At 33.5% G+C, this 13,275-nt stretch overlaps 1 protein-coding gene across 1 annotated transcript in view; it reads left to right on the forward strand.

The window, feature by feature from the left end:
* LOC101894428 (hemicentin-2) overlaps nt 1-13,275 on the forward strand; it is a 211,386-nt gene that overhangs the window by 152,888 nt on the left and 45,223 nt on the right. Inside the window, exon 4 of the mRNA XM_059118334.1 lies at nt 1,813-1,973. Within this exon, the coding sequence (XP_058974317.1) occupies nt 1,813-1,973 (161 nt within the window). The remainder of the gene's footprint in view (nt 1-1,812; nt 1,974-13,275) is intronic.

Raw genomic sequence — 13,275 nt, forward strand, 5'->3', positions numbered from 1 at the left:
AATTTCATACTATTCGGGCTGATATTACACGTTTGGTGCACAATAAAAGGCAAATCGGACGAAGATATATATCTAAATTTTGACCGATTATCTCCAATTTCAATAGGGTTCGTCCTTGGGCCAAAAACATGATTTATGCAAAATTTCATCTGGATAGGGGAATAAATGCGAACTGTACTTTGTTTACAAAAATACATGGACAGACGGACGGACGAACATGCATAAATCGACTCAGAATGTGATTCTATGCAGATCATCAAAAGGAACTATGGGTCTATCTCGTTTCCTTTTGCCTGTTACAATCAAATGCACAAAGACATAATACCCTGACCACCTTGTGGTGTAGGGTATAAAAAATGTAAAAATTATGGTGTTTGAGTTTGTTGCAGTTTTTTTTATCTCACACTGTTTATTCAGCATAAAATTCTATGTGTGTTTTGCGATGTCCGTCCATCAATCCATCTGTGGAGATCACTCTAGCTTCTGAACGAATTGAAGTAAGTTGATAGAATTTTACTCAGATGTGTGTTTGTTCTGCAGGACTTTTGGTATTGAAAATGTGCAGTAGAGGTCCACGTTGTGGTATTGCTTCAAATTTTGTTTTTACAGTTCATTATGAGTACTACTCACATATCGTATTTGTAGATCCTAATGGGTACTGCAAACTATAATAAAAATTTGGCTATGTAGGTCCATGCCTTCGTGTAGGGGTACCTCCCCAATTTCGGTGTTTTGATGACTTTTGGGATATTATTCATCGAAATTGTTTCAAAATTCGTAATTGCCTGTGACAGAAAATTTTCCATGCAGTTCCATCTCTTCGTATAGCCCCCATATAAGGATTCCTACCTATATTCGGTATTTCGATGACTTTGGCGACATGATTCACCGAAATTGTTTCACATTTCGTATTTGTAGATCCTAATAGGTACTGAAAGCTATAACAGAAAATTGACTATGCAGGTCCACGTCTTCGTATAGCCCCCATATAAGGCTACCTCCATAATTTCGGTGTTTTGATGACTTTTGGGATATTATTTGCCGGAATTGTTTCAAAATTCCCATTTTCTGTTCGTAACGGGTACTACAGCCTGTGACGGAAAATTGCTCATGCAAGTCCATGTTTTTTATAGCCTCCATATAACGGTACCACCCTTTATTCGGTATTTTAATAATTTTATTGACATTATTCAACGAAATTATTTAAATTTCGTTTTTACAGTTCGTAGCGGGTACTACAACCTGTGACTGAAAATTGTCTATGCAGGTGCTCGTATAGCCCCCATATAACGGTACCACCCTATATTCGGTATTTTGATAATTTTAGCGACGTTATTCACCGGAATTGTTTCAAGTTTCGTATTTGAATATTCTAATAGCCTAGACTATTTTTCAAAGAGTTTGTTTTTTTTTAATTTCCAAATTTCTTGTAAATGGTGGAGGGTATTCAGGCCCTGCCGAACTTACTTATTTATTTTCTTGTTAGTCTCTTGCCTATGTTGAATTATAATAGATCTTAAATCTCCATCGACAGGTTATAGAATGTACCAAAATATATCAAATTAGTATAATTTTTTGTGCGACGAAAGAATAATATGGCGATTTAAAATGAAAACCAAATTTAATTTAAAGTTTCAATTAAAAAAGTTGTAATACTTTTCAAAATTATAAAAAAAATTCAATACATCATATTTGTATGAATTACCCTCTTCATATTTTTTTCCATCATTCAGGCACTCAACACATTTCAATCATTGTTAATATATATTTTTTTCGTTTTCTCTTTTCTTTTTCTTCCTCTTCTATCCACAGGGCTGTCTTCATTGCTGACCAACGATTTTTGGCTTTAAAACAACCCGACAAATTTTGGACATTGCAAATAAAATATGTACAGGCCCGTGATGCTGGTGCCTATGAATGTCAAGTGTCAACAGAGCCAAAAGTTAGTGCTCGGGTGCATTTACAAGTAGTTGGTAAGTTTCCGTATTTTATTCTCTCGTTTTGTTTGTTTGTGGCGAACTCAAACATATTTACATACATACCTACACATATTTTATGAGTCAGAAATCTCCAATGTTTTTTTTCGGAGCTTTACTAGGTTTAACCAAGAAAAATGACAGAGACAACAAGGCCAACAGCCCCCAGAGGAAAAAGTTTTTTTTTCGTTGGTTCTGTTAAACTTCTTCTGCTGCTGCTGCAACTTCTAGTGTGCAACCATATTTTGTGGATTTCCTTGCAAGATTATATTTTTTTGTTGTGTTTTTTTTTTCTTCTTCCTTCTTCTTCTTTTTTTCTTCTTTTTTTACTTTTACAATTAACACTTATTTTCGTCTGCTTTTTTGACTTTTGGTCTATTTTGTGCCCTAAAGTGGGCATAAAAGTTGAAGTTTCGGTTTTTTGTTTGTTTTTTTCGAGAGAACCAGGAGAGGAGATGTATGAATGAACGGTGGGATGACACAGTGTGGTAATACATGTCGTTTGTGAAACTATGCAAATTTATGTGTATGTATGTGTGTGAGGGAGTGTATGCAAAATAGAGAGAGAGATAAAGTTTTAGATCTTATTACAGCACAGGTCGTTCTGAATTTGTATTTGAATTGTAATTTGAAAATAAAACTTTGTTTACAACTTTGTTGTTGGTGTTTGCGGTAGTTTTAAAAGACAAATGTCATGATGTAAACAAGGATCCCTCTTTCGAGATGTAAGATATGTTGGCTTTGTTTCTAAAGACAAGATAAACAATGAAAATTATGACTTGTAGGGGGAAAATTGGCCTATGTAGGTGCATAGGGAGAAATATTATTCAAGGAAGATCTTAAAATAAAAATGGCAATTGAGAATATTTATTCACTCTCTTATATCTGTCACGATGTAATAAAATTTCATGATGAATAATTCAGTTATAAGCGATTGAGAAATAAGGTTTGGGCCTTTGAAATAATTAAAATCAGGGGGTAATCTTATAGGAGGACTATACAAAACGTTACCTATCTTAGATGGGCCTTTACAAGACTTAAAAGTCAAAGAAACAGGCAAAGAAAGTCTTAAAGTCGGGTGGGCCGACTTTATGATACCCTACACCACCACTACACCCTATATCTAAATCTGAACCGATATTGATAAAATTTGGCAAAGATATTTCTGAGCTGTATTTCATATATTTCCCTGAATATCATTGTTACGGAGTGCATATTACGGCTGTGGGTAACAAATATAATAAATCGGATGACCAATATATAGGGGCTATAGCTATATCTGAACCGATCTTCACCACATTTGGCATACTAGATTCTAGACTCAATTCGGTCGTATGTACCAAATTCTATCCCATTTGGATAAATATTAGACGTTTGGTGCACAATAAAATGTAAATCGGACGAAGTTATATATGAGAGATATATTCAAGTCTGAACTAATCTCGATAAAATTTAGCAAAGGTATTTTTGAGCTGTATTTGTTATATTTCCTCAAATATTGTTCTTACAGAGTGCATATTACGGCTGCGGAGGACAAATATAACAAATCGGATGAATAATTTATATGGGAGGTATAGCTATATCTTATCCTATTTCGATCAAATTTGGCATACTTATTTTCAGGCCTAATTTGGTTGTATATGCAAAATTCCATACTATTCGGGCTGATATTAAACGTTTGGAGCACAATAAAAAGCAAATCGGACGAAGATATATATGGGAGCTATATCTAAATTTTTACCGATTATCTCCAAATTCAAAAGGTTTCGTCCTTGGGCCAAACAAATTATTTGTACATAATTTAATCTTGATCGGGTGATAAATGCGAACTCTACTTTGTTCACAAAAATACATGGACGGACGGACGGACATGTATAAATCTATTCAGAATGTGATTCTATGCAGATCATCAAAAGGAACTATGGGTGTATCTCGTTTCCTTTTGCCTGTTACAAACAAATGCACAAAAACATAATACCCTGACCAACTTGTGGTGTAGGATATAGAAATCTAAAGTCGAAGTTTATCTTTTATAGGGACTTTCAGAAAGGGTTGAGCGACATGATGCATTTTTATACCCTACACCACATAGTGGTAAGGACCATTTCTGCTGATGTTGCTGTTTTCTTCCGTCCACTTCCTTGAAGTCTGGCTAAGCTACCAATATCACGGTAACGAGCACACAACGACACAAAAGATTTATTCACATTTAAATGCTGGAGTACTCTAACGATAGCCACTTTTGGTTTTCCAGCCAAATATAAAGAAATCATCATTTTTCTGGAAAATTCTCACCAAAATGCTATTGAGCGCTTATAAACAATATAATGAGCAGTCACTGGAATATGTTAACATCTGTCGGACGAGTGGCTTAGAAATGACGGCAGTCTGTAATTGGTTTTCTCTCTACACAAAAACAGAATTTAAAATTGTGGTCATACCAAATTTTTTTTTTACACTATGTGGACAATTGCTCCAAATAGTCTCCAAAAAAACCTCATCTAACTCCCTATGATATCTGTTTTTTTTCGTCTCCTCCATTTTAGTTCTTATCCTTTTTTTTGTGCATAATTTGAACTCTGACCACAATAAAGAGAAAAATCTCAGAAGCCACATAAGTTTTTGTGTTGTGGATTTTTGTTAAACGAGAAAAGTTTCTCTATTCAGTCACACCATTCACAAGTAAATATGTAGCTGTATAAATTTGTTTGAAAATGCCAGGAGCTTAAACCGGTTGTATGTTTGTCGGTTGGCTGGTTGGTTGGTTTGATGTATTGATGTTCGAGATTTTTGTTTGCGAGTTTTTACCGGCATTATTTATATGCATAAGTGGGGATCCGCTTGTGATGCACACTGGGACGGGGATATGAGAAAAATATTTCCGAATTTATTTGGCATTATAGGATATGTTCCGCAGATATATTAAAAAATCTACCTTTGGAATGTGGTGACTTGTTTTTCGTCCACCTTTAAGATCTTAAAAGCGTGGGCAATGACATGTTTTTATATACTCCTAAAATTGACCTTTATTTCCATTAAATCTCAAATAATACCATGAATCATTATTCCGTTTCTCAAATCACTCAAGTTGTGATATGGCCTTTTTAACCTAATTTGAAATATTTAAAAGCCTTCTCTACAGTTTTGTCCGAATTTACTTGAAATGTATAACTAAGATAATTTAATCTTCCAAATTCTTCATAACCTGGTTCCACTGTAGTATTGTTTGAAAACACTCATCCCATTTCCAAGTTCTGTTCTTTCCTCTCTCTCTGTATTATACAGCTGTGTAGGACACTTTCCATACTGATTGCTAACAAGGTAGAAAATATGCAAAAATATTTGTAAAGTGATTGAATGAACAAAAAAAGAGAGAAATAAATGCAATTTGCAATAGATAATTGTTTCTCGTTTCCAACAACAATCTCACTTATGACATAAAGGTTAAGATTGAGTTAGCAAAAGTTGATGTGAATTGGTTTTGTATAAGTAACTGGTATTCGATTTGCTATGGATAAGTGTTGTTAGATTAAAACTAACTTGGGTAGGGAATGGAAAATTGGAAGTTTACAGTGGTTGAAAAAATATAAAAAAAAATGATATAAAATTTAAATAAATAATTTCATATCATTAAATGCTGCAAAAATATATTCTTATAAACCCAAATATTTTAGTATGGAGATTCCTTGGAAAATAAAAACTTAGAAACCGCCAATTTATCCATAAAACCCCAAAATATCATCTAACACGTATAAGAGTATTTTAAGAAAATATTCTTTAAAAATTTACGAGTGAAATTCTTATATATACGATAAAAATACGACAAAAAATGGCTGACAAGAATATTAAACAAAAATAAATTTAATTGTAAAAGTCCTTGACAATTTTTCTTAAAAAAAAAAAAAAGAAACAAGATTACAAATCGTGAGTCCTTAAATATATTCCTAAACAGATCAACAACCATGGCTCTGTGAGTGTATAAGAAAACATTGTTAAATAAACGATGAAGTTTTAAAAGTCAATCAGTAAAGAAATCCCACCAAAATAAACCAAGATTTTTGACCTTGAAGGAAATATTCGTTAACTATTAACCACTGAAGTCCTTAAATCCTTAAAAAACTTTTCCTTTTAATATTATGATTAAGCCCTCTAAATCTTTGAAAAAAAGTCTCCTATATGGCTATAAATGCTTTTAAACCCCAAAGGGTAACATCCCAAAAGTCCTAGAAAAAATATCCCTTAAAAACCAGGATAATAGCTTAGAGTCTTCAAAAATATTCCTTAAAAATGTATTCCTTAAATATTTTTAAATAAGGCTCTTAAATTCTTCAAAAATATTTATTATAAATTTAGAAAAATTAAAAAAAACGTTGAAACCCCCCTCCCCTAGGGCCACAACCTAGAATTGTTAGATCTCAATATCTCTGAAACACATTTTTCAAATAATGCCCGATTACAGCTCGAAAGCTCTTGAGCAAATATTTAAAAAAATTATAATTTAACTATTGGCGTCTTTGGTAGATAGTCTTAAAAATGAGCGAAAATTTGATAAAAATATTTTTTAAAGAAAAAAACCTGTTTGTTGCTCTGAAAGTCCTTTAAAAGACTTTTTTTACATCCCGTATAGGTGCTTTGAGAGTATTTATTTTTTGTTAATAAAACAGATACTGCAGCCTGAAGTTCCTTAAAAAATATTCCTTTAAAAAATACTTAAAAATATTCATCAAATCAACAAATGAAGCTAGATTCCCTTAAACATATCTTCCCAATAAAATTCGAGATTTAATGAAAAAATCTTCCACATAAAAATCGAGATTTAAGGTCAGAAAGTAAGTAAAAACCACGATGACAACATGAGAGTTCCTTAGTAATACCTCTTATAATACTAAAAGAAGATTCTTTTTAAAAATACAAAATTATATTCTTCGTAGTTTGTTTAAAAAAGAAAATATCCTGAAGGAGTATTATCCTTTGAAGATCTGGGAGTCCTGTTTTCACATTCCATAAAAATTCACATTTGTACCCCTGAAAAATCTTAGGAACATTTTTCTTTGAAAAATCCACATTTATAGTTTTCTTAATAAAATGCCACCCAAATTCGATATTGTAACTCATAGAGTCATTGAAAAAAAATATATTAAAAAATTCACAGTTGTTGTTCGGGTAGTCCTTGAAAATATATCATAAAAATTTAGTAAAAAAAATTATGTTAGCTTTGAAAGTACATGAAAAATATTCCTTCAATATCATAGATTGTAGCTCTCTCAATATCATAGATTGTAGCTCTCTCAATATCATAGATTGTAGTCCTCCAAAAGTTTAGTCATCTTAAAGTAGTTATCTTAAAATAAGTTGTATTTTTAACTGAGGGCCCGTAAAAAATACTCCTTAAAATCCACGCTTTTAGCAAAAATAATCCTTTAAAAGATCTGAAGGAAATTATTCTAATAATCCCCAATTTTAGCTTTAAAAGTCCTGTTAAATACACACTTTAAAAATCCATGAATTGTGACTCGTCAAAAACAGCTTTCTATCCTCTTAATATTTTAGCTATTTTAGCCCTGTTAAAATAATCCAAAAAAATAAAAAAAGCTACGAATTTTGTTTAAAAAAACATTAAAGAAATCCTTACGTTCTTGGAAGAAATGGTCCTTGAAATCCACGATCTCTTCGAAAAGCATGCTTCAAATTTTAATAAATCTAATTTCTATAAATCTACGAGTTCTTGAAACAATGTTCCTTCAAAAATCACAATTCCTTAGAAAACAATTCCGTAAAAATATTCCTGAAAATACTCGAGTCTAGGGAAAAATAATCCTTAGAAATTGTTGATTACAATTAATAAGCAATTCCTCCTCGAATCCTCGATATTTTGCAAAAACATTAGAGTCCTTAGAAAATATTCCTTAAAAGTCTACGAGTTCTGCGAAAAATATTCTAGATCTTGGAAAAATGTTCACCCTCCGGACCTTAAAAAAATTCCAGCTTCCTTAAATATCCACAAATCATTGGAAAAATATCCTCTAAAAATCTACAAGTCTTCAAAAGCTTTAAAAATATATTTAAGTTTTTTTAATAACTGATTATAAACTTGTTGTTTCTCAAAACTATATTTAATCCAGGATAATAATTTCAGTCTTCTCTGGAAATATATTAAAAAATCAAGGCCAAAAATTCAAGATTATAACCCCAATGATCCTTGGAAAAACACATTTTGTAGAAACCCACAAATAAAAACGTCTACAATGCCAGTTGTGTAAAATTCCACAACTAACTCTAGAAATCCTTAGGATATTCAACAAAAATTTATCATAAGAATTCGTAAAATGTTGTCCCTAAAAATCCATCAGTTCTTGAAAAAATTATCGATAAAAATCGATGGTTGTAGCTCTAAAAGTCCCTGAAATGTAATCCTTTAATCTCCTTTACAATATAAAAAAATAAGAATCCACTATAAAACTCCTTGAAAATGATTTCTACAAGTTCAATAATTGTCCAAGATTTCCAGTTCAAGAGTGATTGAAAAATGTCTTTAAAAACTCTGCATTGATAGTCCTAAAGGTCCTGTAAAAATGCAATGTTTTTTATATAAATGCTCTTCAAAATTTCTCGGTGTCCCTAACAAAAAATTAAAACACCGTTTTCGCCACGAAGCTCTTGAATGCGTTTTTATTAAAGGTTCACAATTTTTCCTCCAAGAGTCCTTAAATGAACAATTCTTTAAAAATGCCCGATTTGGGATCAAAGATTTCTAGTTTTAGAATCTAATAGAGTCATGGACAGAAGTTCTTTAAATATCAAGGAATCAAGGAATTAAAAAATAATCAAATTCGACGGACAAACCCGCGACTTTCCTTCTTCTGTTTGTAGTATATATTTTTCGTCTTAGTGGTATTATAGGACATATGAAAAATACATCCCTTTCCATGCAATAATATTTGCCGTTTAACAAATCCTTAAACACATAACCGGTCATTTATTAAAGCCTATGACCCTTAGACTTGCAATCATGCATACATCCACACATCCCTTTGATTTCAATTACTAAAATTGGAAAAGCTTTAAGAAAATCGAAGTCAAATTTCCAAAAAAAAAAACAAATATTAACATAACAGCAGCAAAAAAATGACTACAATGGCAGTCGAAACGCCGAAATTTTGTGCGCCATCAAAATCGGGAAATCTCTTAAATATTCTATTGGCAAACGAAACAAATGAGGCAGAACAAAACTAAATGTTATGTTAAATAAACACACACACCCATACCCGCACACAGCAACAATGGAAAATGTGTATGGCGATAAAGGGAAAGTAATCGACTGAAAAGGCATATAATAACACAAGGAACAAGTTCAAAGCTACAACAGCACGCAAGTGTTACACAGAGAGAGAGAGAGAAAGGGAGAGGTAGAAACTCTGTTTACATAAAAGCGTTTAAGGTTATCGTGTTTCCCACCCATGAGAAAATACCGTCGCCCTGTCGATACTAAGTCAATGTTAACCATCCAGTTAAAGATGGTTATCAATAGTCCCCCTTCCCCCTTTTCCCCCACCCCAGATATTGATATTCGAATAAAGGAAATGGCCATGTTCCATCACCTCAACCAAAACTGTATTTTCATGTTTTGCTCAATTTCACAAACTAAACGAGGTTATAAATACAAATTATCTTAAGAAACTAACAACCCCGACCACCACCACCACGGCCCTATTCAACCGGCTGATACGATATTGCCTGTTTAATGGAGTATGCGAAATACGTATATTGAAAGTGGTGAGAAAGATGGGTGGAGAAGTTGTAATGGTAGGTGGTGGGTGGCATCTAGCAGCATGGCGAATTCCATAGTTATGGTGTTGTTTTTGTTGTTGTTCTAGATGGTAATATATATGCCAAAATCCATGCATAAACTTAAATTTGTTGTTATTATACCTATTTAATGATAAAAGGAATTTTAATGCGCTCCACTCATATATGGCGCCCAGAAGTCTGAGAGAATGACACTTAAGGAATTGAGTGGGGAAATGTAAACATGCATGGGCAGGGAAGTATTGGTAAAGAATTAGAGTAGAGCCGCTCTGTTATGAAGAGTCTAAAGCGAATATTTGAAGACTAATAGTCATTAAAAAATAATTCTAAGAATACAGGATTAAAGCTTCGAAAGTCCATGTCCTTGATTGTCCTTGAAAAATATTGTTTAAAAACGCAAAGTCATGTCAACGATAATCCCTTTAAAATTCCACAATATGGAAATGATAGTCTTAATTATACCCTGCAACACTATGTATTGGGGGTATTATAAGTTTGATAGAGCCAAAAATTATGTAACACCTCGAAATATTGGTCCCCCACATAGGAACCTATATAGGGATCTTTCTATATCATCGAGCTGAGTCGATCTAGTTATGTATGTCCTCCGTCCGTTTGTCCGTCCCTCTGTCCATGTTAACTTGTAAACATGCTACAGGTCGCAATTATTGCCCGATCATCACGAAATTGAAAATGGAGGTGGGGTTGGGGTCAGAATGGAATCCTATTGTTTTTGGAGATGATTGAAAAATTTTTGGAACCAAAAACAGAAAATGTTCCTGATTTTGCAGTTGCTTTATAGGCCACAATTATGAACCAATCGACGCGGAAATGTACAAGGAGTTAGAGTTTAGGGCCAATTTGGTCATCGGACAATATTAAGCGGGTAAAATAGACCCTAAATTTAATGTAAGAAAATCCGAAAATTTCCACTAAACTGCGAATATTTTTAATCCCAGCCGAATCACAAATACATTCTGGTCATTTAAGTGATTCTGAAAGCCAAGACATCGGATATATAGCAAAATAGCTACAATATATGTGTAAAAAGAATAGATCTCATTTATAATACTTATAAGTCAAGAACCGCTGGGACGATTTTCACAATTCCCATCAATTCGGAATGGTGTTTTGCCAATCTATAATAAAATCTATAATAATCAACTTATACCAATAAAAATTAATATCTTTTGTTCCATTTCTTTAGATTCTATATTTTCAAAATGTTTACACCCCGCAGCACTACGTTTTGTCTCAAATATCGTCGGATCCTCACGAAACTTTGCATGGAGGTAGGGTTAGGGTCAGAATTGAAGTCGATTGTTCTTAAGATGTACAGGGTTGCCCATATTCGACGGACCTTTGGGCCCTTTGGGCCCATTCCAATCGACGAGGCTTGTCCGCAGGCAACATTCTTTGTGTCAATTGAATTTTGTACGGGAACAAATGCAAATCAATGCGAATAATCCGTTGTAAAGTGGACCGAGCCATGCCCAACTGCTGAGAACGGCGTTTTTGGGATGTTCTTGGGGACCTCTCAACACTGGCTCGTACGGCAGCGATATTCTCGGCCGATCGCCTTGGTCGACTTTTATATGGCCTCTTCGGATTAGAAATAGCCTTACCAGTCGACAATATTTCGTATAAACTCTTAAGGTGTTCTTAGAAGGCGCACTTCTCACATTTTTTAATGTTTTAAAAGCACGTTGAGTTTTCACAATTGACTTCTTCTGTTGAATGTAAATTTCAACTATTTCAGAGCGCTCGCGTTGCGTGTATTGGTTCATGGTAAAAATCTGCTTGGACTGACGCTTCAAACGCGGTATGTGATTAAGCTATGTGACATCTCTGTCAAAAGTTATGGCTTTGCCAGATGGGTCCGTCGAATATGGACAACCCTGTACATTTAGGGGTTCAAATGGACAAACAATTTAAATTTTTAAAATTTTGTAGTCGCTCTATAGGAAGTCCAATCGACACGGAATTTCGCATCAGAAGAGAGTTAAGGACCGGGAGAAAATTCTAGCACTTTGCATGACCATTGGATCATATTTAGCTGTAAAATGAACCACAACTTTCGCTGGGAGTTGTTTTGAATACCTAACAACACGACGGAGTGCGTAAATATTGGCCAAATTCGCCGGTTCAAAAACCTAAGGGTAACATCTGGGCAGGGCTCTTTGACATTTCATCAAAATATGACTTCGAATATATTATAATATTGTAGGGTAACACATTGTCGGCTCCGCACGAATATAGCCTTAGCTTAATATTTTATATGACCTTATATAAAATATATTTTTAATGAACTTAAAAAAATGGAAAATATTTCTTTAAAATCCAAGAGTCCTTGGAATAATATTCCCTTAAAATTGACCAATTCTTGGAATAATATTTCTTTAAAATCGACGAGTCCTTGGATGAATTTTTCTTTATAATCCTGAAGCCTTTCCATTAAAATTCACGAGCCTTTGGAATATTATTCCTTTAAAGTCTACGAGACTTTGGAATAATAATCCTTCAAAATCGACGAGACTTCGGATTAATATTTCTTTAAAATCCAGGAGTCCTTGAAATAATATTCCTTAAAAAAATCACGGGTCCTTGGAATAATTTGGAATAAAAATTCAATGAATGCCTTAAGGACACATAATTTTTTGGAAATGCAGATACCTAGATATCATGATATCATGGATATTCAAAAATTTGACCCTTTACGTGGAAGGTACCAGAAGGAGTTGACCGATATATTCCACCTTCATAGAAGGTCTTGTGTTAGTAGAACTAATGGGATGTGTGAAATACGAAGGCAACCGGATGCTTATTTCGGATTTTATAATCGTTTTTGTTTTTCAAAACTTTGACCCTTTGTGGGGGAGGTACCAGAAGGAATGGCCCGATCTCTACCATATTTTTAACAGATCTTGTGTTGGTGAAACTATTGAGATGTACCAAGTCTGAATGGAATCGGATGTTATTTGCGTGTTTTATGAGCTTGATAGATATTCAAAATTTTGACCCTTTGTGGGAAGATACCAGAAGCAGTGAATCGGTATATCCCATCTTCACAGTAGATCTTGTGTTACAATAAATAATGGGATGTGTGAAATATGAAGAGAACCGGTTTCTTATTTCGGATTTTATAATCGTTTTGGTTGTTCAAAGCTTTGACACCTTTGGTGGAGGTACCAGCAGGAATGGTTCGATTTCTACCATCTTTATCACATATATTGTGTTGGAATGTGTCAAGTCTGAATAAAAATCGAATGTAATTTTCGCATTTTATGAGCTTTATGGGTATATTTAAAATGTTTACCTTTTTTTGGGGGAGGTACCAGACGAAGTGGATCGATATATTTCATCTTCGCACCAGACCTTGGATTAATAAAAACATTATGATGTGTGTAATTTTAAGACAATTGGGTTCTTACATCACATTTTATAAGAGTCAGGATTATTCAAAATGTTGACCCTTTGTGGCGGAGGTACATGA

The sequence above is a fragment of the Musca domestica genome, unplaced genomic scaffold, assembly GCF_030504385.1.
Source record: "Musca domestica strain aabys unplaced genomic scaffold, Musca_domestica.polishedcontigs.V.1.1 12, whole genome shotgun sequence".
Lineage (NCBI taxonomy): Eukaryota > Metazoa > Arthropoda > Insecta > Diptera > Muscidae > Musca > Musca domestica.